The 16,886-nt window shown below is 48.9% G+C and overlaps 1 protein-coding gene across 1 annotated transcript in view; it reads left to right on the top strand.

Annotated features, from left to right (window-relative positions):
• The window catches only part of LOC144762435 (dynein axonemal heavy chain 5-like), a 1,437,549-nt gene that overhangs the window by 340,505 nt on the left and 1,080,158 nt on the right, over positions 1–16,886 (top strand). The window contains exon 22 of the mRNA XM_078647616.1: positions 227–1,123. Within this exon, the coding sequence (XP_078503742.1) occupies positions 227–1,123 (897 nt within the window). The remainder of the gene's footprint in view (positions 1–226; positions 1,124–16,886) is intronic.

The following is a 16,886-nucleotide window of genomic DNA, read 5'->3' on the forward strand; positions in this document are numbered from 1 at the left end:
TTTTTCTCTCCAACTTATTTAATTACTGGCCCCACACATACAGATAGACGCTGACTTTATCTTGGTAGGGGACTTCAATGTCCACAGTGAACTTCCCTCTTGTGTGGAGGCACAGACACTCTTGGCAGATCTAACCACTTTAGGTCTGCACCAAGTTAATCAGGGACCCACGCACTTAGCTGGCCATACTTTGAACCTTGTGCTATATAATTCCCCCTTTATAAAGTGTCTACCTCCCTGTCAAGTGGATTGGACGGATCATTCTATTATTGAGTTCTATACTCGACTCATTCATGTGCCTAAGGGAACACAGAAAATATTGGCTGATGTTAGAAGACCCTGGAACAAACTAACGCCTGAGAGCTTCAGGGAGAACTTTATCGAACCTAACTGGGCCGAATATGGCGATAATGTTAATGCGGCTCTAACTGCTCTCAATGAAGCAGTAGCCACCTCCATTAATCATGCTGTTCCTCTTAGAACATACAAGCCCCGTCCTGCCCCAAGACAAGAAATCTGGTACACAGATGATCTTAGGCGACTAAAAATTATGGCACGAAAATCAGAAAAATTATGGAGAGAAACGCATAAGGCTGAGGATAAAGTCATTTATAGGAATGCCCAGAAAAACTACCATAAAGCCATTCGATCTGCTCGCAAACATCATATAGCAGACCAAATAGCAGTTGCAGGTAAAAATGTGAAAGTCCTTTATCAGATTTTACAGACTTTTGTCAAGCCTGTAGCCTGTGAAACTGAGGGTACTGAGTCCCAAGTACTTTGCAACAACATCGCGCAGTTCTTCGTAAGGAAAATAGAAGGCATTTATGCAAAGATCTTAGCCTCAAATTCCTCCTCCAACATCTTGAGCACTGTGGATAGTACGGCTCCATTTCACCCCTGCATAACAGAAGTCAATCCTGTTAAACTCGTTGAATTCCCCCCTATATCTATCGAGGAAATTGGCACTCTAATCAATCAAACTAAGAGTGGTTGCCCGTTAGATATTGTTCCAGCTCGGATCATGTCTCTCTTAAGGGATGATCTAGGAGTAGGGATTCAACAGGTGCTTAATCTATCTTTAGCATCAGGTGATGTCCCTCTCAATTGGAAGCGTGCCTTGGTGAGGCCTCTACGTAAGAACAACTCCATTCCATGGACTGACCTCACGAACCTGAGACCCATCTCTCTTCTCCCTTTTCTAGGGAAGTTGGCCGAAAAGTTTGTTAATCGGCACCTATCTAACCACATGGAGAATGTAGGGGGACTAGATCCCTCTCAATCGGGTTTCAGGCCTAGGCACAGCACCGAGACCGCCTTGCTGTCCGTCACTGACAATCTTCGTATGCTTCAGGATAAGGGGTTCTCCGTTATCCTGGTGCTATTAGATTTGTCAGCGGCGTTTGACACGGTGTCACATGAGATCATGACCGCCAGACTAGTTAACATCGGTCTGGGTGGCAAGGCGGTGGCTTGGCTGAGGAGTTTTTTCACCAAACGCACTCAGAGAGTTATACTGGGGCCTTACCAGTCAGAGGAGGTGGAGATCTCAAAGGGGGTGCCACAGGGCTCCTGCTTGAGCCCTACGTTATTTAATATCTACGTGGCCCCCCTAGCTAACATCGTTAGATCCCACGGGTTTATCCCTGTATCGTATGCAGACGACACACAACTCCTCTTTCCCTTTAAAATCTTGACTCCTGAAGTGCGCCACTCCTTTGCTCAAGGGATGAAAGAAGTAGCACACTGGATGGCAGCAAATCTCCTTCAGTGCAACGTCTCCAAGACGGAGGTGATGCTCTTTGGGGAAGCAAAACGACTATGGACTCCAGACTGGTGGCCCTGTGATCTTGGCCCAGTCCCAGAGCCAAAAATGGTAGTGAAAGATCTGGGAGTCAAACTGGATCAGGAGCTTACTTTAAAACATCACGCTACTTATGTAGTAGGCTCCTGTTTTCATGTTATTGGTCTTCTCCGTAGGGTGTTCCCAATGCTACCTGACTCCACCAGAAAAACTTTAGTTCAGTCACTCGTGCTGAGTAGACTGGACTACTGTAACGGTCTGCTGCTAGCCGCCAATGAAGGCGTCATCGCTAGACTTCAAGTTGTGCAGAACACAGCTGCTCGCCTTGTTCTTAATGCCCCGGCCAGGACCCCTTCAAAACCGCTTCTTAAAAAACTTCACTGGCTCACCATAAAACAGAGAGTGCTGTTTAAAATCTGTTGCACTATCCACAAGTGCCTGTCTGGTAGCGGCCCGGAGATCTTAACAGAGAAATTCATTCCATATATTCCCGCAAGAACTCTGAGATCTGGAGACCATGAACTACTATGTGTCCCCAGATTCTGGAAAACACGACAAGGTGGTAGAGCTCTGTCAGTGGCTGGCCCAAAACTTTGGAATGAACTTCCACTGGAAATCAGAGCCTGCAGGGAACATCTTCCTTTCAGGAAAAAATTAAAAACTTTTTTATTTAACTACTGATACTGTGCAACACTATTTACACATGACTGGGCTATTTGCTTTCTGATGTTGCCAAAGGCGCGGAGATACTCCCCAGGGAGTCGATTCCCAGCGCGGTATAAGCCTGCAAATAAAATAAATAAAATAAATGGAGAGATCTGCATGTTGATAGGAGGGAGGAGTGCACCTGGGACCTGAATAGGGCTGGGCCGTCCCTCCACAATGCTGGCTCCACCCCCTGTGCTAGATCTGATGTCCCTGACCCACCCTGTGAATAGGCAGAGGGGCTGAGCAAAACAAAGTGCTCCAGAACCAGTTGCGTCTGGTTCGCCCCTTGCCTGCACCTTTGGAAACAAAGGGATGATGTGTATAAAAGAGGGGCTGTGACCCCATGATTTGGTTCTTGTCCTGATACTTGAATCTACCAGGGGCGTGCTGCTGCAGGGGCCCGGGGGAAGGCCTGCCTCCCTGGGCTCTGCCCAGCCCCTGGATGCCCTGCCCTGTACCTGGATGCTGGAGGATTCTTTTGGACCCTTCTGCCCTCCTCACCTGGGAGGACCTTGTTGCTGGGACCCCTCTACCTTGCCTGGGGGACTGGAGGACTTCCCTGTGCTGAGGAGCTGGTTGCTCCATGTCTTTATGCCCAGGACTTCTTGAAACTCCTTTTGCCCCAGTTGCTTTGTTAAGCTGGGGTTTCTGTCTCCCTTAGCACCTGGGAAGCACTTTTATTTTAGGCTGTCCAGTTTATGGTGCGCAGGAGCCCACCCTGCGTCTTGCCCGATTTAAATAAGGGTGCTTTGTTCTTAATAGCGGGAGCCTACTCCGCTTTCGCTGGGTTTTATCTAAATTACGGGTGCCACCCCGCTCATTCAATTGTTTATGTGCGTGGGTGCCCGCCCCGCGACTTTGCCCCGCGACTTTGCCTGTGCGTGGATATACAAGTAGAGCGGGTTCCCACCTCGTGGTGTAATATTAATGAGGACGGGAGCCTACCCCGTATTGTGGCCAAAAGAACGGAGATTGCCGTCGCCGCCCACGGCCCGCCTGGTTGTGGGTGGGGCTGCCGGACGGAAGCGGAAGTGCGGCCAGATGCGAGGAGGAAGTGTGTTTTTTGCCTCGCAGGGCTCCCGTATGCCAGTGGGAGCCCTGCGCCATGTCTGGGAGAAGTGCTGCGGTCCGCAGCTCTCGTGAGCAGTGAGAGCCCTGCGCGGGTAGGAGAAATGCCGGCCCCTCTTTCCTCAGGCGGGAGTCCACCCCGCCGTCTGGCAACCAACGGAAGCTGACCTGCGTGGATGCTACACGGGGCTCCTCTGAGGATGAGGGAGCCCCGCAGCCACAAAGCCTCCCCAGCTGCGCAGCACTTAGTGCCAGCTTCAGCATTTAGGCCTCCCAGTGCTTGTTCTCAGCTGCCCAGCAAGTAGTGGGCAGCTGCAACGTTTAGGTTTGCGCAGATGGCACACCCTGACTGGCGCTGCGTTGGCAGCGTGCCCTGACATTCTGGACACAATGCATTTGGGCCCCTTCTTGGTTGGCCAGTTGGCCAGTGGGGTTGGTATGTGGATAGGGCGCAAGGCCCTACTGTGACTCATGTGCCCTAAAGGTGGTGCTAGGAAATGTAATGCGTTTAGTATGTTTTACGCACCCTGTGTTTGATACCTCTAGAGAGGGATTTACCTATGGAGGTTTGTGATAGTGAGATTGTACTTCAATGTGATTTATGCCCCTAATGTGAGATAGACTTAGGAGGTAGGGTCTAATGTGTTTAGACTAGTGAGTGATTGCATAATGTGTTTATGAAGGTGAGGTTGGCGCAGGATGTAATGCGCGCCTGAGGTGACTGTGCATAATGTAGTTTATGTTACAGCCAGAGGTGGAGTACAGTGATTACCAGTTACTGGTTGTAGGTTTATGATCTATTTTTAATTGTTCCAATTTCTGGTAAGTGTTGATCCTGACAGTGGCCCATGTGGCCCAGTCCTGTGTAAATAATCCCTTGTGAATATTGCCCGTGTCAGTTGGCACAATGTATATTGTGTGATTACTATCTGATGTGTTTGAGAATACAAAAGTTATTTTTATATAACCTTGTGTGGAGTTCCTTTTGTAGTGTGCCTGGGATGTTGTTGCTGTGTGCCTGGGATGTTGTTGCTGTGTGCGAGCGCAAATGCTTTACATATTGCCTCCGGGATAAGCATGTTTGCTCGTGCCAAGCTACCAAGGGGATGAGCAGGGGTTATCTTTGGCATCTAACTCCTTTGCCCTGACTAGAGTGGTGGTTTCTGCCTGGCTTTGGCGCAAGCCTTAGCCAACCAGAAATCCCTGTTCTAACATTGGTGATCAGCGGTGAGGATTAGGACTTGTGTTTGCACAGTACCACAGCGACAACTAGCTACATTACAAAACTCTGCATTTTAGATAGTCACATGTTGGGGACTATTGTTTTTGATTTTGTTGTTCCTCAAGAGTGTCATTTTTTAATGGTGTTCCTGCGCTTTTATGTTTAGTGGCAGAAGAGAGAAAATGACAGGGCTAGACGCCAGTAGAGGGGGAGCTTCCCATAGATAGAGAGTCTCTTGCTGGGTCCAGTGCCCAATCCCTGTTCCTGTCCCTAGAGGTGTGGATAGATGGAAGATAGGGAGTGTGGAGGAGAAATGGCTAGCTCAGGAGGGTGGTTGCCCCCTGAGAGTAGTATGTGTGTCTGGATACCCCAGTATGGTAGGATCCAGTGGTGGCAGCAAAAATGTGTCCAGTGTGTGAAGTCCCATTCCCAATTCCCAGAGTATGGTGCCTGGTGCTCAGTAAGAGGGGTAAAGGTTGAGAGTCAGGGGCAGTGAGGAACTGTCTCACCAGTCTGGAGGGGGCGTGTATGGATGAGTGGTGTGTTGAACTGAAGGAGTTGGTGTGAGTTCTTTTGGTGATAAAAGGAGCTTGCACAGAAGGTGGACATCTGGCGGTGTGCTAGATGTCTTGCAGAGGCATTGGGGAATGATTCCAAAAGGAGTGGCTTGTGTAGCTTATGATCCTGTGTAGAGGAAGAGGTTCATGTGTAGCCCAGCTAGGTCCCAGTAGAATGGGAGGGGTGTAGGGGCTAACGTCTTGTCTCAGTGGAGGCGGAGTGATTGTGGGACGGTGTGTCCCATGGTGGCCCGCAACCCTGTCTCAGGGCCTGGAGGGTTCCCTAAGGGAACGCCAGGTCGGGGGCCTAGGCTGTACTTACAGGTCATTTGAGAAGAATCTTCCTGTGTGTAGAGGATGGGGAGTGTCTGTAACCAGAACTCCGGCGGTCCAGGTGTTGGGCAGTACCGCTCCTAAGTGGATGGTGCAGAAGTCCTGGTTGAGGAGTGAGAGGGGGAAAGAGTCCCCAGTGGAAGAACCAGTGGGCCAGGGGCCAGCCAGAAGGGCTGAACCACCAGTGAGTGACCATGGTGATGCCACTTCTGTCCTGGGGGATCTCTGCGCCCTGTCAGGTGGACAGGAGGTCGCGAGGTTAGAGCCAGGCAGACTGTCACACGACACATTAGTTATGTGTCACCCTCAAGGGGGGGCATGCGTGATCCTCGTGAAGTCCTGGTTCGCTGGGCATTTGACCGTCTAGAGTGCTTGACCATTTGTGGGGCCTCTGGAGGTCGTTCCCCGAGGAGGGGAAGGCCAGGTTCAGGTTCAGACTGACCTAGAGGGAAGGGCATCTGTAATCAGTGTCCTGACCTGTTTGGCTTCCAGGGGTACCGCTCCAAGGTGGGAGGGTGCAGAACTCTGGAAGGGGGTGCAGAGGGAGGGTGTCCTCGCCTCTGACCCTGGTGCAGCCTTGGGAGATTAAGAAACTTCCAGGTCAAGAAGGAATCTCTGCCAAAGTAGATCAGCTGAAGAGACTGAGGAGGCTGCCCTTGCTGTGTGTTCTGGGGCCCACCTGCAGTTTGCTGTTTCCACTGAGGAAGAGGAAAGGGGACTTTGCTGTGTGCTGTGTCCCCCCACCTGCTTGAAGAGGGACTGTGCTGTGTGCTTTGTACCTCCGAAGTGAAATAGTTTCCAGATCCCAGGTGGTAGACCAGTGATGGAGAGAGGTCCTGAACTGGTGGGAGAGTTGTGTTCTGGTGGGTGCTTCCCTGGGAGGGTGCGGAACCCCAGAAGTAGAGGTAGGGTGGGGCATTCTTGCCCATGACCTCTGGTCAGCCTGAGGGTGCGGACCCTAGGTTGAAGGATCAGTGGTAGTTGTAGCTACACTGAGAGGGAGAGTGGAGAATGGCTATTGTGTGCCAGGGGTTACTACCCCCACTCTGTGGATTGGCTAGGACCTGTGACATCTGGATGGCCTAGGGCCTGGTCCTGGACGAGGACAACTAGAGAGTGCCAGTGGGGTGTCCTAGTTGGGCCAGATAGTTCTTGTTTAGAGGAAACCATGTGGGTTCAGAGTGGCATAGAACCGGAGGGTGTCCCTGCCGTGCGGGCCCGCGTCCGTGTTCTATCGCTCAAAGCAGGGAAGCCCATCACGGGAGTGATTGGTCTACCCTGCGTTTTGGCTGGAAGGGGGTTGTGTTGGACTTGACCCTTTTGGCAGGTTCACCCCGAAACTTTTTGCATTTTCCTTACCTGTTTCTGTAACCTGGTGTTGGTGATTTTAGGCCTCTGCGCACTTTTTCACTTGGGTCCAGTGTAAAGTGCGTGCACTCTCTGTGTATGTGTAGTGAGACTGGCCTGCCCTCCCATAGGAATGCATGGTGAATATGTGTGTCCATGGTAGTTCCTGATGTGTGGGGAGGGCAGGGTCGAGTTTGGTATGTGCGAACTCGTGAGATTAAATGCTGCACGATGATGTGCGCGGATTTAATGTGTCTAGTGTGGAAGTGCCACTTCTAGAAGTTGGCATGTCTGTGCAGTGAATGTGAATTGACTGTCTGTCTTGTGATTGGCTGGAGCTGGCTGGTGTGTCTGGCTCCAGGAGTCAGGATGGGTCTGCCCCGGTGGTGAATGGAGAGATCTGCATGTTGATAGGGGGGAGGAGTGCACCTGGTACCTGAATAGGGCTGGGCCTTCCCTCCACAATGCTGGCTCCACCCCCTGTGGTGTGTCTGATCTCCCTGACCCACCCTGTGAAAGGGCAGAGGGGCTGAGCAAAACTAAGTGCTCAAGAACCAGTTGCGTCTGGTTCGCCCCTTGCCTGCACCTTTGGAAACAAAGGGATGATGTGTATAAAAGAGGGGCTGTGACCCCATGATTTGGTTCGTGTCCTGATACTTGAATCTACCAGGGGCATGCTGCTGCTGGGGCCCAGGGAATGGCTTGCCTCCCTGGACCCTGCCCAGCCCCTGGATGCTCTGCCCTGCACCTGGATGCTGGAGGATTCTTTTGGACCCTTCTGCCCTCCTCACCTGGGAGGACCTTGTTGCTGGGACCCCTCTACCTTGCCTGGGGATGGAGGACTTCCCTGTGCTGAGGAGTTGGTTGCTCCATGTCTTTATGCCAAGGACTTCTTGAAACTCCTTTTGCCCCGGTTGCTTTGTTAAGCTGGGGTTTCTGTCTCCCTTAGCACCTGGGAAGCGCTTTTATTTTAGGCTGTCCTGTTTATGGTGCGCAGGTGCCCACCCTGCGTCTTGCCCGAATTAAATACAGGTGCTTTGTTCTTAATAGCGGGAGCCTACTCCGTGTTTTATCTAAATTACGGGTACCACCCCGCTCATTTAATTGTTTATGTGCGCGGGTGCCCGACCCGCGATTTTGCCCCGAGACTTTGCCTGTGCGTGAATATACAAGGAGAGTGGGTGCCCACCCCGCGGTGTAATTTTAATAAGGACGGGATCCTTCCCCGTATTGTGGCCAAAAGAACGGAGATTGCCGCCGCTGCCCGCGGCCCGCCTGCTTATGGGCGGGGCCGCCGGACGGAAGCGGCAGTGCGGCCAGATGCAAGGAGGAAGTGTGTTTTTGCCTCGCAGGGCTCCCGTATGCCGGTGGGAGCCCTGCGCCATGTCTGGGAGAAGTGCTGCGATCCGCAGAGCTCTCGTGAGCAGTGAGAGCCCTGCGCGGGTAGGAGAAATGCCGGCCCCTCTTTCCTCAGGTGGCAGTCCACCCCGCCATCTGGCACCCAACGGAAGCTGACCTGCGTGGATGTTACACGGGGCTCCTCTGAGGATGAGGGAGCCCCACAACCGCAAAGCCTCCCAAGGGAGGGAAACAAAGCCCAGAGTCCAACGGGAGGAGAGCCTTCCCCACATAGCCGGTGAGTGGGGAGGCCGCTGGTCGTGTTGTTGTTGGTGCCCCAGGGCACCCGGACACTCTTGATGAGTCTTGAGCGGTCCCGCCTGGCAGCGGGCCGCTCCAAAGAGGGGGCAATAGTTTGGTTGGGCTCCCGAGAGCCCCAGAGGGCCCAGTGATGTGGGGCTTCAGGGGCACATCAGGGGTGCCTGAGCGGTCCTGCCGTTGCGGGCCTCTCCCACGTGGGGCCAGTGTTCTCTGACGAGCCGTGTGGCTCCACTGAGGCGGCACGTTCTTGTTTAAGGGCCCAGTGGGGCACGTGTTGTCCCCCTATTGCCTTTCAGAGCCTATGTGGCTCCACAGTTTAGTCCCACTATTTCCAGAGCCTAGTTGGCTCCCCCGCCCCCATTCGCTTTCAGGGCCAGAGGGGCCCGTGGTTGCCCCAGTTATGGGCAAATTACTTTTTAGAGCCAGATGGCTCCAACCTTTTGGGGCACACTTGTTTTAAGAGCCTAGAGAGCTCTAATGTGCGCAGTATGTATGTCCAGAGCCTAGATGGCTCCAGCATTTGGCGCAGTCTTCGTTCCTAGGGCCAGTGAGGGCCCATGTCGCAGTTTTGATTTCACAGCTGCCCAGCAAGTAGTGGGCAGCTGCCCCGTTTAAGCTTTTCTTTCACTGGGCCTGTTCTTGGTGAACCTAGGAGTGAGTCGCACTCCCTTCGCCCCCACTTTGGCCTCCCCAGCTGCGCAGCACTTAGTGCCAGCTGCAGCGTTTAGGCATCCCAGTGCTTGTTCTCAGCTGCCCAGCAAGTAGTGGGCAGCTGCGATGTTTAGGTTTGCGTAGATGGCACACCCCTGACTGGCGCTGCGTTGGCAGCGTGCCCTGACATTTTGCATTTTGGACACAGGGCATTTGAGCCCCTTCTTGGATGGCCAGTTGGCCAGGGGGGTTGGTATGTGGATAGGGCGCAAGGCCCTAATGTGATTTATGTGCTCTAAAGGTGGTGCTAGGAAATGTAATGCGTTTAGTATGTTTTACGCACCCTGTGATTGATACCTCTAGAGAGGGATTTACCTATGGAGGTTTGTTATAGTGGGATTGTACTTCACTGGGATTTATGCCCCTAATGTGAGATAGACTTAGGAGGTAGGGTCTAATGTGTTTAGACTAGTGAGTGATTTCATAATGTATTTATGCAGGTGAGGTTGGTGCAGGATGTAATGCGCTCCTGAGGTGACTGTGCATAATGTAGTTTATGTTACAGCCAGAGGTGGAGTACAGTGATTACCAGTAGTTACTGGTTGTAGGTTTATGATCTATTTTTACTTGTACCAATTTCTGCTAAGTGTTGATCCTGACAGTGGCCCATGTGGCACTGTCCTGTGTAAATAATCCCTTGTGAATATTGCCCGTGTCAGTTGGCACAATGTATATTGTGTGACTACTATCTGATGTGTTTGAGAATACAAAAGTTATTTTTATATAACCTTGTGTGGAGTTCCTTTTGTAGTGTGCCTGGGATGTTGTTGCTGTGTGCGTGCGCAAATGCTTTACACATTGCCTCTGGGATAAGCCTGTCTGCTCATGCCAAGCTACCAAGAGGGTGAGCAGGGGTTATCTTTGGCGTGTAACTCCCTTGCCCTGAGTGGTGGTTTCTGCCTGGCTTTGGCGCAAGCCTTAGCTTACCAGAAATCCCAGTTCTAACAATATATATATATATATGTATATTAATTACATCATTTCTCTCTGTCAGCATAGTTTTTTTTTTTAAACTTTGTTTATTGGCATTTTCCAAAACAGAGTAAAAACAACAACACAAAACGTGCAAGGTGGCGTTACAGTGACTGGAAAACAAGGTCCATAGAGTAGTAGCTAACATACATAGCGGTTATAACGGAGCAATGCACAATGGTCCGTTCAGGGCTTCAACAGTGCAACAGGATGTGGGGTCCATACGAAGATCAGTGAGGGGGTAATGACGTAAATACAGAAGAGGTAGAGGATAGGGTAAGCGGCATTTCATAGAGGGATCAGGCCATGCATGCAACTGAAATGAGTAAGATAACATTAAGTAATATCAATGCAATATGAGAACAAAGGGGAATAGACATGCCTAGTGCAATTCAATAGCAACAATAGCGTAATCAATTCAACATCATTAAATGACTGAGACAAATTATGTCAGGGTAAGACTGCCAGCTCCATTGGTGTCCCTCTCCGGGCTATCATCCCGGGCCATCTGAGCCTGAAGGTAAGTAACTAGAGGTCCCCATATGTCTTTCGGCCTGGTAGGCATTGGTAGCAACTCAACGAAAGTCGCGTGTTGGTCCTGACTGTATGTCATGTCAGTAAGCCACTCTTTGAATTTCGGGGCCCTGCCGCGACCCCATCTGCATGCTACGCGCCTCTTCGCCAGGAGGAGCGCAGAATCCACAAATTTCCTATGCTGTGAGGGGATGTGTGGTGTATGTCCCAGCAGCATGGTGAGCGGGTCTGGTGGTATGGTGGACCCTATCATGGATTCTAGGGCGGTGTGTACTTGTTGCCAGTAGACCTGTATAGATGGGCAGTCCCAGGCAAGGTGCAAGAAGTCGGCATGGTCTGCGCGGCAGCGGTCGCAACGGTCTGTGTCAGCTAATTGAAACCTATATTTTTTCACAGGAGTATAATAAAAGCGCTGTAAGAATTTATAATGAATTATTTTGAGTCTGCAGCTTGCCGACACTCTAGCCGTAAGTGTACAGCAGTACAACCATTGGTCATCAGTAACGTCCACAGCCAGTTCAGTAGCCCATCGTGTCCTCGCTGAGACCTCCGGTGACGAGCCGCTCGTCCTAACTTTGCGGTACATACCCGAGACCAAGTGTGAGCCATCCTGCGAGCTCAGTAGGAAGTGAAGCGGGGGCAGAACACCAGGTTCTGTAGGAAAATCAGGAAGTATGACGCGCATACCCTGTTGGAGTCGCAAGTAGTAGAAGACCTCAAGGGGGGTGCGAGCATGTGTCTTAAAGAACACATCCGCAGTTTTAAAGCGCCCTGCTGTGAAGAGGTCACCCCAACAAGCAATCTTCAGTACCGCACAGAGTTTCTGGAAGCCCGTCTCTTGTAGTAATGTGAGCCCAGGATGATACGTCAATGGTAGCAGGGGAGAGTATAATAATCTGCAGTCGAGTCTTTTAGCCAGTCGGCACCATGCATCAATAGTACATGTGACTGACGTATGAGGTGTCGTTATGGCCGAGGGTTGGCAATGAAGGAGGCCATTCAAAGGCAGGGGATTGGCTATCCAGTCCTCCACCGCCAGTTGAGGCATGAAAGGCGCAGGGCGAAGCCAGTGATATGCATAGTGCGCCTGTGCACAGAGATAGTAGAGTTCGAAATCTGGGAGGTCCATTTAAGTCGCGGACCCTTGCCTCCCCAAAAAAGGCGGCAAAGTTCCGATCTCAGGGTCTTGAAAAAAAAGGCCCCTGGGTAAAAGGGGATATGGAGGAAAAAATAAAGGAAGCGCGGGAGCACCACCATTTTGACCAGGGAAGCTCGTCCTGCCATGGAAATGGGAAGGGAGATCCATCGGTCCACTAGAGCAGTGAGTTTGGTCACAGCGACGCCATAATTAGAGCGCAGGATTTCGTCTTTGTCGCGGGATATCTGAATGCCCAGATATCGAAGTTCGGACCTGCACCACTCGAGGGGGTAGTCTAAGGGAAAGTCGGGTACGGCCTCAGTGAGTGGAAAGAACTGGGATTTCGCCCAATTGATCTGTACCCCCGACAGTCGTCCAAAGACCACAAATTCTCTGAGCAGGGGATTTAAGTTGTGAACCGGATCCTTAACAAACAGCGTTATATCATCTGCGTATAATGAGACATCAATCTGGCGTTGAAGACAGCGAATCGCTCCTTCACCATGAAGCTGTCGTAGTCGGCACGCAAGAGGTTCAATGGCTATCGCGAACAACAGGGGAGACAGCGGACATCCTTGTCGGGTACCCCTTGAGATGTCGAGTGGTGCAGAAAGACGACCATTAATCAGGACTCGGGCCGTGGGGTGCGTATACAGTAAATGGATCCAGGATATGAAAATAGTGGGGAATCCCATGCGGGTCAAGACAGAGAACAAATAAGGCCATTCTACTGAGTCGAACGCTTTTGTGGCGTCTAAGAAAATCGCCGCGACAGGGAGGTCCGGATGGACCGTATGGAGCAGGGAGAAAAGCGTGCGCAGGTTATTTGATGTGGAGCGGCTTGGGACAAAGCCAGACTGATCCGGCAACACTATCCGGGTCATAAGGCTCTGTCAGCATAGTTGTCTGAAATGATAACACATGGTACTCATTGCTTATGCAGGTAAGCATTCTCTGTTTGGAATTACACTTTGCTCCTCCAGTGTGTTACACAATTACTTAACAATCTTACTACCACACCTCCCCATGACACTTTTCAGTGCTGTTCTCTCCTTCCAATAGATTGTAATGAAACCTTTTTCACAGTAAAATGCAGCCATCCATCACTTTGAAGATCAATAACCATAGTGCACATTAACTCGACCATCAGCTGCACTTCCCAAAAAGGAAAGTAAGCCTCTATATATGGCTAAAAAAAAAAATCTAATTTCAAGATAGCTAGTAACTACCTTTATAGTAGTATAACTATGTCATTTTGTTATTATATATAATAAGGTGTATCCTACTGATGTTATACGGCATGTTAGAAATTCTCTCTTACCCATATGAGATTAAATAGTTTGATAAATCGTGGTCAAGGTTATATCTTCCTCAGTGGATAATTTACCCCCACTCTGAGTATTATTTGGATGAATCATGCCACCTACAGCCCCTTCGTCCAAACCTGATTCTCTCCCTTCACATATTGTTTTTGGGCTGTCTTCCATGAAATTGCCAGACTCATCTTGATCAGAATCGCTTTCCTCAGCCATACGTATTTGCCTTAAATATTGCGCCGTTAAATCGTCACACGAAGAAGCTGCTGAGATTGAGCCCTCAGAGAGGGAGTAAAAATCCACTGATTCTCCATCGATTGATATCGGCTGTTTTAATTGAATCAGTGGTATGGGCTGTGAAAGCGGCTGCAATAAAGATTGTGGTTGCATATCTAACTGCATAACTGAATGTTGCTGTTGCTGCTGTAAGCCTGAATCACTTTGTAAATTATCATTCAACACGCTGTGTCTTCGCGCTGATACTGACGCTGAAGTAAGCATAGTTTCATTTTGGTGAGTTACTGCTTCAATCCCATTTGCTATTTGTACTACAAACAATGTTGAAACAGTATCCTGTAATGAGTTGGTGTTTGTTTGCTTTTCAACCCCCTCATTCGAGACTTCAGTCACAGATTCTGTCTCTAACGCACTCGCTGTGTTATCAGCAGAAGTTTGAACACACGGAGTTACATTCTTTCCCTTCCGCTTTTCTTCAGCAGCCGCAAATAACACAGGTATTACTCTATGCTCGGTAATGTTTTTACTCTTACCGGCTACATTCAGCTTCTTCTCCACCACGCCGACAGTTTTTGCAACTTTGTCTCCCGCCCCCTGCTCGTTTCCACCGCCATCACCAGCGCCAGCACCAGTAGTTTCTTGTACGCGCTGTTTTTCTCGGGTTCCCTTCGGAGGCATATTTTGCCTATTGCTCCTTCTGTCCAGCTCCCGCGTAACAATTTCGCTCAGCCTGCGAAGCCCAACGCCAGCAATTCGAGTGGCCGTCCACCAAGCACGTTGGTACTTGTAAGAGTAAGCCACGAGGGCCGAGAGAATTCCCAACATCGACAGGCACTTCACTCTGTGCTCGCTGGAGTAAGCAAAGGTGTTTCGTAGGATACAGGATACAGGTGTGTAGCTTTCTCTTATTACCTTCCTTGCACAGCAGTTACGAAGTTGCTCACTGCCGATAGATTCCCCTCAACTTTCAAGAGTCTTCGATTTTCAAGTTTCTTCATAATACGCCGATATTACCTCAGTTCGTCATTTTGTTATCAACCCACTCTAACTGGCGTCCGAGAAAACACGGCTTCTCTCTCAATCCTCCTGCGGGACGGTTGGAAAGGCTGGAGAGGTCAGCTTACACGTCCTCTCGCGTGGACGCCATCTTGCCTCTCCTACCGTGAGGAAGATATAACCTTGACCACGATTTATCAAACTATTTTATCTCATATGGATAAGACAGCAAGAGAGCCAGAGAATACAAAATTCTTGTCGCAAATTACAGACTTCAATACGCAGTTTGGCAAAATCACAGGCAGACTTTGGGGATAGATTTACTGAAGTTGAGACTAGGATTTCTAATATTGAGGATGAACTTGTTCAACTAAAGGCCGCAACTGAGATATTGAGTGCTGACAAAGAGGACATACAATGGAAAATGGCGGACTATGACAATCGAGCGCGCCGCAATAATCTGAGACTTTTGCAAATCCCAGAGGGGAAAGAGGGACAGGACCCACGAAAATTTATTGTAGAACTGTTTAAATATGCGTTTCCAGAGATTACAAAATGGAACTGGGAGAGAGAAATTGAGCGGGCACATAGATTTCCGTTTAATATTCGGAAGCGACCAGAGACAACGGAAGCTAGACCTAGGCCCTTTCTTATTTCGTTTAACAGTTTTCTTGCTAGGGAAGATGTATTTATGAGTACTCGACCAGATAGAAAGAGAAAGGGGGAAGGTTTTGAATTTTATGCGGCACCTGATTCATGCAAGTACACAGTCGAGAATCACTGGCAATTGCGCCAGTTAATTACCCAGTTCCAGAGTAAGGGTGCTCAAGCATACATTATGAATCCGGCTAAATTGAAGGTTATATTTAAAGAGGGCACTCGATTCTTTACTAATGTGGCAAAAGCAAAAGAGTATCTACAGGGTTTATAGATCAAACAGCGTAGATAAGCTTAGATAAGTTGTATACTTTATTTAGTCCCAATGGCTTGGGGGGAGTTGCATAATTCCAATGGGTTCACATTTAGAGAAAAATCATAGAGGTACAATGTTCATTCAGATAGTTGTGTTAAGTAACAATGTCCCGTAGTATTAAAATTTGCTCTTTGAATGTGTCGGGCCTCAATAACTTAAATAAAAGGAAAAGGCTAGCATTAGAAATTCGGTATATACAACCAGATATTATCTGTCTGCAGGAAACTCACTTATCTTGGAAAAATAGGTTTTTAGTAGCGGATTTTGGATACTCACTTATAAGTGCCTCACAACAAACGGGTATGACCGGGGTGTAATGATACTATCGAAACCACGATTATGTACAACAGTATGGAGTTTAACGGATAAATGGGGGAGATGGGTTATTGCGGAATTAAAGATAAATAATTTTAATTTTACCTTATGTTCAGTGTATGGATCAAACCTGGATGAACCAGAGGTTTTTGAGCAATTAAATATTGAGCTAGCATCTAGGGGTACTCCATTGATACTATGTGGTGACATGAACATTCATTTGAATACAATGGAATTAACAGGAGATCCGGTAAAATATAAAGGCCACAAACCCCGGGTGATCAAAGCTCTTTGTAATCTGATAACTGATCATGGTTTAGTTGATGTTTGGAGTAAGCTTAATCCTTCTTTACCTGGGTATACTTACTACTCATTCCCCCATAAAAAAAATGGTTCGATTAGACTATTTTTTTATTCCCTCGGCACTACTAACTGGTATCAATATACAATTATTTCCAAGAGTAACATCTGATCACGCTCTTATTATGATAGAAATACCGGATTTAAAAACTCAGTGTGTATGTAGAACATTTTCTTTTGATAGGAAACTTTGTTTAGATGACCAATTTAGAATGCATATGTCTAACTGGATAATGGAATATATCTATGTTAATCTGCACTCAACCAGTATTGACATAATATGGGACTCGTTTGAAGCATGTTTCAGAGGAGAGGTAACGAGTTATGGAAACTATAATCAGAAAAGGTTAAGGGCTGAAATAGCTAATCTTTATAATCTACTTAAGGGTGCGGAAGAGAATTTAACAAAGGAGATTCAAAAAGGTGGCAATCAAGGGAATATCGCTGTAGCTGAGGATGTAGTAGCGCGTGCCCGAGCTAGAATCTCTAGGATATGGAGTAAGGAGAACGCAAAAAAATATATAACATGTAAGCGACATACCCATGAATATGGAGAGGCAATTGGGCGATTTCTGGCCCTACGTTTAAAGATGAAGGAAACAGCAAGATCTATTGCTAATTTAAAGGATCAGTATG

This window comes from Lissotriton helveticus, chromosome 6 (genome assembly GCF_964261635.1).
Source record: "Lissotriton helveticus chromosome 6, aLisHel1.1, whole genome shotgun sequence".
Lineage (NCBI taxonomy): Eukaryota > Metazoa > Chordata > Amphibia > Caudata > Salamandridae > Lissotriton > Lissotriton helveticus.